This window comes from Lactuca serriola, chromosome 4 (assembly GCF_051521515.1).
Source record: "Lactuca serriola cultivar US96UC23 chromosome 4, Lser_US96UC23_V15, whole genome shotgun sequence".
Taxonomy (NCBI): domain Eukaryota; kingdom Viridiplantae; phylum Streptophyta; class Magnoliopsida; order Asterales; family Asteraceae; genus Lactuca; species Lactuca serriola.
Window position 1 is genome coordinate 330,858,703 of NC_136411.1, and position 13,167 is coordinate 330,871,869.

The window sequence follows — 13,167 nt, forward strand, 5'->3', positions numbered from 1 at the left end:
AGCAGAGTTTGTACAAGTGAAAATTTCGGGTTGTCACAGCGGATCCCTTTGGGGGCCAGGAGGGGCCATGGCCTCCCCGATTTTTTGCCTGCTATTTATCATATGCTTAGCCAAAATATATATGTTCCGATGTGTGCCAAAAAAGAAGACGATGATGGTGAAAATGAAAAGGAACGCAAACATTAAATAAAATGAATATAAAAAGTATTTGTCGAAGTATTCTAAATCAAAACAAACCCGTAGAATTTGGTTATCCAAATCAAATCCTAACATATCCTAATCACCATTAGAGTGTGATCAGACTCTATCATATCATCAACATATTAACATATTTAGTTCATTTAATCTAAAAATACAAAAATACTAATCCTAAAAGATCTCAAAGCTTTTATAAAAACCTAAAAAGAGTTGAGAAAACAAATCTGGAGAAGAAGAAAATATAAGGTAAAAAAAAAGGTCACATGGGTCCCTGCCGGAAACTGCCGTTATCCGTCGTCTTAAGAGTAATATCGTCCATGGTTGAACGTTGTCTACAGGTATACGTCGCATTTACTCTCTCACAACCATCGCCTTTCTCTCTCTCTCTCTCTCTATTTCCATGCTCGCCGCTCTATAGGTATATTGTTATTGTTTTGAAGTGAGAAAATGTGTTTTTTTACTGTATTTTTTTTTTACTCAAAAGTTGAAAGTCCAAAATCTTATTCTCTACATCAATAAAGGTATGTGCTGTCAAAACTTTAAAGGACGGATGATGCTCTGCTGTCAAAATGTCCCTTCTCGTTATATTTTATGTACTTTTTTGAGGAAAATTTATTTGTTAATTCTTTTTTTTCTTAGAAATATGATTTCATTATTCGCTTAACTTGAATTCTTCATTAAATTATATTTATGATTTCATTATTTCATTTTCCCCTATGAAAAGTATGAATATATATTATTTGCAACCTTTCTTTCTAACCGGATTTATATAGTGTTAATAAGTCTTTCCGATAATGACTTAGATGGAACACATTTTTATTTGGTTCCATTTTCGGCCCCTCTAGGTTTTATGTTTGTGTTCCGCCCCTGGTCTCAGGGTGACCTTTCATTGTCTCCCTCTTACGAGTAGCTCAAGGTGACATTATTCATAAGTATACCAAGGTGTTGGTTCAACATTAATAATGTAAATGAATTCCTAATATTTTTTCACTCTTTCTTATAACATATGCTTGTAGATTAACTTCTTATTTTCAATAAGTTCTTCTATTTTTTATAGTATTTTGTTATTTTCTAGTGAATTTTTGCCAAAAATATATTCCTAAAAAGTGAAAAAAAAAACATTAATCTCGGCATTTTAGTGATGCATAACATATACATTTTCAACTGCTTAAAATAACAAGCTATTTTCTTTGACCATCATATTCCGATAAAACAAAGGCATGGTATGTTTGCTAAGTTACAAAATAAAATTTACATAAAAACATGACTGCAAAATGTGATACGTTACCTAAAAACCGTTACAAATAAGTAAATCAAAACATTAAAAACTTACGAAATAATAACCAAATTATCGAAAGAAAAAAAAAAAAAAAAAAAAAAAAAACTTTAGATTTTCGTAGATCCATTGCCTGCGAAAATCTAGTGTCAATAGCTACGAGTGTAATTTTCATGTATAAAAATAAAATATGTAGATAATGATAAATAACTAACCAATTTAGGTAGATCATCGCTGTTTACAACCATTTTCTTCATAGAGAATTTGTTGGGTATTTGCAAAAAAGTTGTGTAAAAATGAGATATGAAAAATAAAATTTGGTTTATTCATGATAGAAAAATAGACTCTTCCGTAGTTCTTTCAAATTTTCTTCGCAGTCAACAAAGGGAATTCGTAGACCACCTTCATAGGCGATGACTAGTGAAAGTTATAGTTATTTTGAAGAAAAAAAAATGGTTTTAACTATTTTTTTAGAAAAATCTTAAAATAACCCGCTATTATGGTTTTAGGCACTTTTTAATATATAAACGCGTTTGGGGTAAAATTAAATAAATAATAGAAATTGTTTGAAAATCAGAAACACATTTCGCAGAAATTTCCATAACGAAATTCTTAGGAGTCGAAGAGTAAGCATAACTTAACAGCCTTTGCTTCGATCCAACAATTTAAGGTTTATCCGTCGCCGCCACTGTTCAACGGTGATCTTCTCCGGCGAATTCTAACATACACGGACTATTAACTTCTGCAGGTAATCAATCTTCGCTTATATAAGTTGTTTGCTTTAATCACGATATGTGTTGATTTTAGCCAATTTTCTATTTCGATAAGACGAGCCTCTTTCTGTTATTATTTAACATGATCGTTGGATATTTTCTTCTTTTTCTTTCGATTTTTGATCGAGCTATATGAAGTTTTTCTCAACCTGTACAAAGTTTTTCCATACAAGATGACTAGGTCTTCAATTTTCGGCTTAATTCAATCTAATTGCGCCAAGAACTGATGGAAGAAGTTCGTAACTTTAATTAGGGCTCTTAATGGATATCAAATTCTCTCTAATTACATTACACTAAACAAAAAAGTAACTTATAGAAATTTAAGCTAAGGAAACTAGAAAATTTTGTTTGAGCTGCTATTTATAACGGTTTTAAAAGCAATCAAAGCTCAGAATCCATACTAATAACATTACCATGTGATTCCACAAAAACCAATAGATTCTTACTTTTCTATTCATTGGGATTTCTCATTTCTATATGTTCTTGAGTTTTCAACTTTGGGTATTGAACAAAAACCAATAGATTTCTTACTTGTATTCATCTTGATTTCTAGGTGTGTATCAAAATGGACACAGAAGAACATGAGTCTGAATGGAATGCAGCACAGAGTATCTTTATCAGTGAAGATCTTTTGGCTGCTGCTAAGCTTCAGCTGCAATTTCTTGCAGTTGTAGACAGAAACCGTTGGCTTTATCAAGGCCAAACATTGCAATGGGCAATCTATAGGTAAACTCAACTAATTATTACTTTTTTAGTAACAAAAACTTATAATTTAATGAAAAAATAAAAACTAATTTCAGGTACAATGCTTTTTGGCTTCCATTTATTGCTAAACATTCAGAGTCTAAAATCACTTCAGGACCTTTAGTTGTTCCTCTTGATTGTGAATGGATTTGGCATTGTCACAGACTTAATCCGGTATATATGATTATGAAACAAATTTCTCAATTTTCCAATGATAATTTCTCTAAAAAACTTTATGTTCTTGATATATTTTTTTTAACAGGTGAGATACAAATCAGATTGTGAAGAATTCTATGGAAAGATTCTTGACAACTCTAATGTTGTCTCTTCTATTAATCAAGGAACATCAAGAAAGGAAACAGAAGAAACATGGAACAAATTATACCCTAATGAACCCTATGAGTATGACATGTCACGTGCTTCCTCAACTGAATTTTCAGAATCTTTATATAATGGAAAAACTCAAAGCTTTTCAAAATATGATTTTGTTTTAGCTGTTGAAAGACAAAGCCCATTCTTTTACCAGGTAAAGATTACTATAAATAACTTTTTTTTTTTTTTTGCAGAATTGTTTGAAACCCTACTCATTGTGACAGGTGTCAAGGCCTCATTTCAAGAAAGATCTTTTCCTTCAAGAAGCTGTAGCAAGATACAAAGGTTTTCTACATCTCATAAGGAGAAACAGGGAAAGATCATTGAAACGTTTTTGTGTTCCAACTTATGATGTTGATTTAATTTGGCATACACACCAGTTACACCCTCTTTCCTACTGTAAAGATATGGTGGAATTGCTCGGGAAGATTCTAGAACATGATGACACAGATCAAAACAGATCAAAAGGTCAGAAATTAGACACAGGGTTTTCTGATACAATAAAACAGTGGGAGGAAACATTTGGGTTAAGATATTGGAGGGCAGGGGCAATGTATAGAGGTGGTGCTCCTTCTCCTATCACCACCACTCCTTGCATACCTGACCCCACCACAACTAGTGGTGATGCTGACTCAGAAAATGGGCTTCAAAGGTTGATTCATCTTCCTAAAATAAATTACATCGAGGTAATTCATGTAATTGATTTTTTAAAGAAAGAAATGAAAGTAAGATAAAGATATGTTGCTATAGTTGATGTTTTTTTACATAATTAGACTAAATAAAATGTGTTTTGTTTTGTTTCAGATTCTTTTAGAGTTTGTAGAAATCAAGAACTTACCAGAAACAGAAAAGGGAAAAGTGAATGTGGTTTTTAGTAAATCACATTCAGATGGAATTTTTAATTCTAAAAAGAAACTCGTAATACAATCTGAATCGGGTCAAAAACAGGTTGCTATATTTCAATGTGAACCAAATGGATATTTATTGTTTGAACTTGTGTCCACATCAAAAAAACCGAATTCTTTAGGTTCTTGTTTTTTCTCTTTGGAAGAATTTCTTGGGAAAGTTTCAGTGGAAAAATGGTTGGATTTGGATTTGAATTTGGTTGGATCTGAACCGATTCAGTTGAAAGTTGCAGCCTCGTGTACATTTCCAATTCTAGCCCCACATGTGGTTCAGATGTTGTTACATTCTTCTTCTCCTTTTCAAAAAGGTTGTTGCTCTTTTCCATGTGTGACACGATTTCACAAGAATTGGATGTGGATTGTGGATGCATATGGTGATGAGATCATTAGGCTTCAATTCAGGTAATTTTTCTTTTTACCTTTGACAAATTTAACATATGTTTTTAATCTTGTTGTGGGTCCTAACGAAGATAAGACTATTTATTGAGAAAAGGAAATTGATTTATAATTTCAAAAGTTTTTCTAAATTGTTTTGGTTTCCACAGGGACATGAAAAAAACAAAAGGTAGCGAGATAGTTGGCTTCACAAGAGCAGAAGAAACACTTGTTGTAGGCCAATTTCTAGGGCAAAAGTGGTCTCTCATGGATTCTTTATGGTCTCTTACGTTTCCTGAAACAAAAGATTCCCACTTCCTTCTCATTGGCCCACACATGGTGAGACCATCACTTGTTTCTATATTTAATCCTTTTTCCTCACACAGGACAGAACAAGACAGAACAGAACAGGTTGTATTGCTTTTGACGTGACTGTGACCGATGTCAATGTCAGAAATTGTAATTTTTTGTCCCACCAAAAAAGGTGGAACAAGGCATGACAGGAACCCACTCTCGGTCTCTAGTATGTGTAAAAGACGTAAATGCCCTCCTCATCCTGGTTATCGAAAATAGCCCTGGAAAGCTTGTCTAGCGCAGTCGCCTCCCATAACTAACGCAGCCGTAGGCTGCGTTTGTTGTTGCATTCGACATCACATGACAAGTTTCCAGAGCTATTTTCGATAACCAAGATAGGGAGGGCATTTACGTCTTTTGCACATACGAGAGATCGAGAGTGGGTCCCTGTCATGCCTTGTTCCACCTTTTTTGGTGAGACAAAAAGTTACAATTTCTGACGTTGACATCGGTCACAGTCATGTCAAAAGCAGTACAACCTGTTTTGTTGTGTTCTGTATTGTTGGCCTTTGGTCCATGTGCACAAGTTTATATGTTTGGGCATGTTACTAATGAGTGTTTTATTAATGATAAAAGGTGAAACTAGTTTATGGTAGAAAGCTGGATTATGAACCAAAACACAATAATGATAAACGAACAAAGGAAAATGATTTCATGACAGCAGTCGAGTTCTCTGCCGAGTACCCATACGGGAAAGCAGTAGCAATGTTTGACCTAAAATCTGGAGTTTTGATGGTAATTTCGTCTTTTCATTCATATAGTTTTTTTTTTTTTAACAAATCGTTACTTACTATATAGTATGTTGACTAATTGGTCATGTTTATTTTATATCAACAGTTGCAAGAAGAGTGGTTTGCATTGCCGGGAATATTGTCGGCATTTATCGTGTGTAAAGGAAGGACATAATGGTCTTTTATTATGAATTTTAGCGACATGGATGTACAGAAAAGAGTTTGAAACAATAAGCAGTGGGGTACATAAAGTTTGACCAAAATTTGTTTGAATTGTATTTTCTATTGTAAATAACCTAAGTTTAAAACTAACTTGTGAAGATCTACTTACTAGTAATTAAAAATAAATCCATAAATAATTTAACTAACTGATAAAGATTGTATTTCGTTTTCTGGTTCTGTATTATTGTATTTTTCAATCATGGTTTTTTATTTTTTATATAAAATCGAATATAATATAAAATATATATTTGGTTGGAGTTCAGTTGACAAAACTTCCGATAATATATTTGTATCGGATCAAACATTTCCGGCCCAAATCCGGATCGAATACGAATTATTGCAAAACCGGTTTTTTTTTTCGCCTATTTCGAATTAAATCCAAATTGGATACAATCCACTAATCCAACCCATGTACACCTCTGTATGACGTCACTGATTTGGAATGTAAAGGCAAGTTGGACCCCAGTTTGGCCCATGTCACTTTTGCATCACCTTACTCGCTGTCGGCTAATACAAGTCAAAAAGGGAGATTTACGACAAAGATACTTGACAAATGACAACACTAACATATCGTGTTGGCCCATGTCACCTTTTTTTTTTTCTTCATATATTCTTAATTATATGCGTAAATAAAAGGTTTTTCTTATTCACATGCTTATGTTCTTATGTTAAACCAATTATAAAAGAAAAATCTTTAAAAATTACCATTTTATACCCTTTAGTGTAAGAAAAGTTTTTGAAAATGACCATGTAGTCCGCAAAGGGCCTTCTGCGCCTAGACATGTCCGCTACAGACTCAGCTTTAAATCGAACTTTAGAGGTATTTTGGTAACATACAACAAATATGCATTACTATCAATGAGTCGGCAATATTCTATCTGTGTATCTTCTGCGAACTCATCTGTATGGTTTTAAAATTTTGAAACAATATTTTAATTTTTTATTTTTATGCAAAAAGAAAAAATGTTTCCAAATAAACTGAAATATTCAAAATATTCTTTTATTCTCTATATTAGTAGGTTTATGTTTTTGATCTATGATTCAATTATATAATCCAAAATATTATATTCAATGATATAAAATTTGATTACCAAAATTTTATGAAACCAAATCTACAGTAAAGTGTTTATTTGGTTCGGATATGATTTGATCAAAAATGTTTATGATTCTATTTTTTGATCTAAAATATTATAAATCAAAATCGTATGATTCAAATTTTGTTATGATCCAAAATATTATGAACTAAATTTTATTATGAAACAAAGTTATATAAAAGTTTAAAGAAAAGTAATACTGTTTTTATGAAAATAAAAAAATAAAAGAAAACTAATATTTCTTAATACTAGAGTTTGGTATCAAATTCAATTTAATATTTCGTAACAAGGGTGGTCATATGTGGCCTCAAGCGGTGAAAAATAACACTTAATCGACGGTGGAGTGCAGTGTCATCGAAGTTCAATCGAGAGAGAAATAGACATAGATGAGGGAAATACCTAATCCTCCAAGGCTATTAACGCCGACAGGCAAGAAATCGCAGCGATGATGAAGAAATAGTGGCAATGATTTAGAGGGAATAAGTCTGTTGTGCTTTTTCGGGTATTAGTGGCGACACTCAATGAAACTCATTTGCAGTCGTGGGATTGATCGATTAATCGCGTATTGGGGTCTAAACGTTATAGCGATGGCAACCACTATTAGCGGCAACACCAAACGCATTTGGTGTCGCCGCTATTAGTGGTTGTTACCGCTATTGTCTGTTTTTCTTGTTGTGAAAGTTCTATGTCATTCTTACTAGTTAGATAATGATTAAGAAATGAATGGAAGACAACTTTTAAGGAAAAAAGATGGGTTACTAGTTAGATAATGATTAAGAAATGAATGGAAGACAACTTTTAAGGAAAAAAAAAAGATGGGTTATATGAGTGGTTAGTAATGTTTTTATTTTGGCTTATCAAATGCCTTTGAGTGCTTTAATGCGTTTGATGACCCACATATTTCACTTATTTATGGGGAAAAAAATTGGTGGTTATTTTGATGATCACATTTACATGCCGTATTTCATACCTATAATAAGCTGTATGTCAACCTAACGAAGTGTATGTTTTTAGCTAACCCATTTCTTTTTACCAGCTATACTGTAACTTCTAAAGGGATTAACATGGATAATTTACAAATTAATGGATATTAGAGACATGCCTTCACTTCACCTAAGAGAAAATCATTGAGGTTCGTAACCTCCATAGACTAGCCACATTCTATAGAAGGTTTTTTAGAAATTTAAATAGCATTGGTGCTCTGATCACAAATTGCATGAAGAACGATCCGTTTAGATAACTGAATGAGGCAGAAAATTATAACACCTTGATCCATGTATTTCCCATTTATGCCATTAATATGAAATTTATTTGCAAAATTGGTTTGTTGGCTCCTTAAGTGGAAATCGTGTGTATGCCTAGTATGTCGAGTGTACTCCAACTTACGTCAGACGTAAGTAGCAAAGGGTTAAACTGTAATTTTTAGGGTTTAAGCCCTATTTAAGCATCATTGTCTTTCCAAAACCTCTTCCCTCATTAGCCTCCATCTCCAAAATCATTCCTTGGTAACCCTAATCCACTATGTGAGCATTTTGAGCTTGAAAGTGTGCTTTTGGTGATCTTGAAGGAAGAAGAAAGAAGTGGAATCAACTTGGAAGCTCAAGGCATCTTGGATCCAGAAGTATCTTACCATCAAACTTCATTTAGAGGTATAAAGCTTGGATCTTGATGTGTCATTTGCTTAGATCTTGTTAGTCTGAAGGTTGTATGCATTTTTGGTTCCGTTGTTTAGTCTAATGGAGTATAAGCTACTCCAAGTCCTTGAAATGTAGTTTCCTATAGTTTTGAGCTTCTAGATTCATAAAAATGAGGGCTTGGACACTCTCATTAATCCATGCAAGAGTTTGGGAGTTTTGGGTGACTTTTGGACTAAGGGTTTGAGTTTTTACCCTCTTGAATGCATGAAAATGGATAAAGTCAGAGACTTAATCCATTAAGACATCCCTTGATACCTGGATCTGAAAGTTGGTGCTTTATCTTAATGAAATAAGAGCTTAATGGAAAAGTTGAGGTTCCGCTCTGGTACACTGGGTTTAAGCCCATGGTTTGTGAATACACCCTCTACATTGGTGTAGAAGGGAGTGCTTAGGGTATATGCAACCCAGAATGAATCTTGGACTTTTGACCTTTGGCCAAAATTTTGACCAAGTTTGACTTATGGGCATTTTGGGTTATTTTGAGCTATGAATTGAGTCTAGGTCATTATTTTTTGTATAGGTGACCTGTAGAGTTGATATTTGGAGCAACGTTCTTTTCTGCTATCTTGTCGGACTTTGAGGTGAGTTTTTCTTTTCAGTGTACTCATGGGTCGAAGACACCAATGCCGAGCCACTAGGTTATGTAGTATATAGGATGATGCTATACTGATTATATGTTAGATTGGTAGATCTGTATGATTACCTGTATTTGCTAGTTATATGTTTATCTGTTACATATATCGACATAGTGTTGTTAGGTTGAGGTTGTAATCCTTTGTGTTGTAAGCCACCAAACTAAGGGCAATCCAATCGGGAGATTGTGGGCCAGAGTGACAATCCAACAGGGAGGTTATGGGTCAGGGTAATCCAACCAGGAGGTTATGGACCCAATATGCAATATGTGTGGCAATCCAACCACCAGGTTGTGGGCTAGGGTAATCTAACCGGGAGGTTGTAGACCCAACATGCAATAGGTATATTTGTTTGGTTGTGTGTGGTACTTTGGAGGGAACTCACTAAGCTTTGGCTTACAGTTGAAGTTTTATGTTTCAAATACTTTAGATGATTGGAGCAAGGCGAAGACTTGATCGTACACATCCTTCAGTTTTTATGAGATTTGATTTGGGGGTACTCTGATTTGTGATTTTGACACTTTGGAAACTATGTTTGTAAACATTTATGGTTTTTGGTTGTTTTAGAAAAATAAAAAATCTACCTTGATTTTTAGGATGTTACAAAAAGAGCTTCAAACTCATCAAGAAGAAGTTGACAACAACACTAGTCTTCTTACTACACATTTTTTACAAAGTTTTTAAACTTGAATACAATCTTAAAGGTACATGAATTAGAGCCATATTGTCTCAGGAAGGCAAACTCGTTGCCAACCATAGTGAAAAAAACTTCACGAGGCACAAAAGAAATGGTCAACCTATGATCGAGACTTGTATGTATTGGTTTAGGATCTAAGGCGTTGGGAAAACTATTTGAACCAACTAGAGTACTCATATTACCAAGCTCTCAAGTACTTCCAAAGCTAAAAGTATTCAAATTTGGTGCATGCAGAGTGGGCAAACTTTATGGAGAAGTTTAACTACGTCATCAAACATATATGTTGATCTTCCAAAAGAGTTGTAGATGTGCTTAGTAGGAGATAAATCTTTCTTATTGTAACCGAAAATGAAGTGGTCATGTTTGAGATACTAAAGAAGCTAAAAGAAGTTGTTGGTGATTTCAAACTAATATGGGAGGAGATAGATATGAAGCAATACAAAAGCCAAGTTCATGATTCTAGATGGGTAATTATTCAAATTAAATCATTTGTTCCTTCCAAGAAATTCATGAAAAGGTACTCAAAGACTTGATGTATAGGTCCTAATAGGACATCTTTACATGGATAAAATAAATGCTACATTTGAGGAGATGTACTTTTGGCCACTACTAAAATGGGACATGGGCAACTTTGTCCAACACTATATGACATGCCAAGAAGACAAGGGATATCTCAAAACATAGACCTTTATATTTCCTTGTCAGCTCTTCATCAGCACCATGTGAAGACATTACGTGGACTTCATTTTAGGTCTTCCTATGATTCAAAGAGGAGTCAAATAAGTTTTTATGGTTGTAAACTGGCTTTCAGAAAAATACTCCACTTGATATCATGCACGAAGACATCCGATGTCATGCACATGGCCAATCTACTCTTTCAAGAGGTTGTTTGTTTGCATTGCTTTCCCAAGTCTATAACCTTTGAGTGGGACAATAAGTTTATGCTAGCTCTTTGGCAATGTTTTGGAATATAGCTAAACTTCCACAACACTACTAACTCCTAGTATGAAAGTGTCGCACCCCAAAACCGAGAACGGCGGAAACGTTTTGGGGCAGAGGATGTCATGTAAAGTATCACAACACAGTATAATAGTAAACAAGTAAACAACATCATCCATTGCATTAAATATATAATTTTAATACAAGTGTGTTATGTAGTATATAAGACACCAAAACATGAATCAAAATATAAGATGAGTCTTGAATGCGCTCCATCTTCTCAAAAGCTGGCATCGGTACCTATCTACTGATGACCTGACAATACAAGTTATTTTGAAAGATTTTATCAGCATTAAAGCTGGTGAGTTCATAAGTATTTAGTGTCTATATGTGTATCAAAATGTTTGAACCGTTGTTTGAAAGTTTGTAAACGTTTGTAGTAAAAGTATGTGAATGTTTGTAAGTGTTTGTAAAAGTTTGTAACTCCTAGAAAATCCTATATTTTCTACTAAAAGTATCATTCTACCAAGGCACAACTATTTTGTATGTTTGTTTCTTGTAAAAGTGTGTAATTTTCCCAAATGTAACTATCATTATCAAAATATAGTTTGTACAGTAATGTTTAAGTGAAATGATCACCAAATAAATGTAAAGGGTAAATTAATGTAGTATTGTAGTGTTGAATTATAGGAACTACTACTGTACTAACTAACTTAAACCGGATTTATATCAAGGTATTATGTGATTAATTGTACCATACTATCGACTAGAAAACACGACAATGTAAGTCGTCAAAAGGTATGACATTTGGCACCCGCAGACCTGCAGGTCCAGCTGTAGCTAGCAGCAAGGTGTAGGATAGTCAATCCAGCATAGATCTATACACAAACTCACGCTCTCCCTCTAGGAGATTCTGGTTACAACTCGGGCCATGACAATGAAGGCATGCTCCGATACAATGGATCACATTTGTCACAACTAGAAATTTTGGTGCCTTGTAACTACAACACTTCCAATTTATCCATCTTGAATCTAGAACTCTCTAATGGGCCCTAAATGGACCCATATGCATGAAACATAATATTTTGGGCCTTAATGGGTCACAACCAACTTAATTTAGCCATATTAGGTCATAAACAATTACACTTTGATTTATTTGGGCCCAAACATCATCTAAAGTGAGTCATAATATGGGCTAAGCACTCAAGACCCAATTCTTTCTCTTTTCCCTCTCCATTCTCAGCCCAAGCCCACAAAGAAGGAGGAGTTGACTTTGTGTGTGCCAACTCATTTTTACTTAGTGGTTTTCCATGCAACTCCCATATTTCCATGCAACCATCTCATCAATCCTCTCTCTTCTCTCCTCTCTTCTTCTCTCGGCCGAACACAACACACACACACACTCACAAAAATTCATTCCATTCTCTCAAACTCTCACTAGAACATCCTTACACTCACTCATCAAATTTTCGAGATTAAGGGAGCTTTCAAGGAGATTTTTCCCACAAACACATCATCTAAGGTAAGTTGATGTTAAATCCATGATCTAGCTACTTCATTTCATCAAAAATATCTTCTAAATCTATTCCAACTTGTGATCTTGCACCTTAGAAGTCACTAAACTCGAGATCTACCAAGAAGACTTGCTAGGATCGAAACTTTCTTCTTTTCTCTCTTCAAAACCGAAACTACAACTCAAGGTGACCTTCATACCCCTCTCTTTTCGGTTTTCATATGTTTTATGGGGGAGAATACAAGAAAATGTGTAAATCTATATGTATATGTATGCTATGTGTGATTTTATGCATGTATGTGTGTGATTTTATGTGTTTTTGTGATAAAAATGTAACCAAAAGGGGTGTTAAACCGAGATCTATTGTAACATCCCAAAAATCAGGGGTAAAATTTTCATTTTTAATATAACTAAAACATTGATACCATTTAATTCAAACAATCAAATCATAGTCAATCAAATCGTTTATCAGAGTTTATCCCAAAATCGTTCATTGCGGAAATCATAGGTGTGTGCACTGCGATTAACCCGAGCTCTTCCTTTCCAAAACGATGATACCTGAAACCATAAACAAACCTGTAAGCACGAAGCTTAGTGAGTTTCCCAGAGCATACCATTCACACAAACCACATATCACATGTCATG

General features: G+C 34.1%; 1 protein-coding gene across 1 annotated transcript; it reads left to right on the plus strand.

Moving 5' to 3' along the window:
* The first annotated feature begins 2,050 nt into the window (after positions 1-2,050).
* Positions 2,051-6,096, plus strand: LOC145097451 (DNA-binding protein, putative (duplicated DUF1399)). Its single transcript, XM_079035018.1, has 9 exons — positions 2,051-2,222; positions 2,801-2,973; positions 3,048-3,165; positions 3,254-3,517; positions 3,588-4,049; positions 4,168-4,670; positions 4,814-4,982; positions 5,574-5,732; positions 5,835-6,096. The coding sequence occupies exons 2-9, from the start codon at positions 2,813-2,815 to the stop codon at positions 5,901-5,903; spliced, it is 1,905 nt and encodes a 634-aa protein (XP_078891144.1). The 5' UTR covers positions 2,051-2,222; positions 2,801-2,812; the 3' UTR covers positions 5,904-6,096.
* The last annotated feature ends 7,071 nt before the right edge of the window (positions 6,097-13,167 follow it).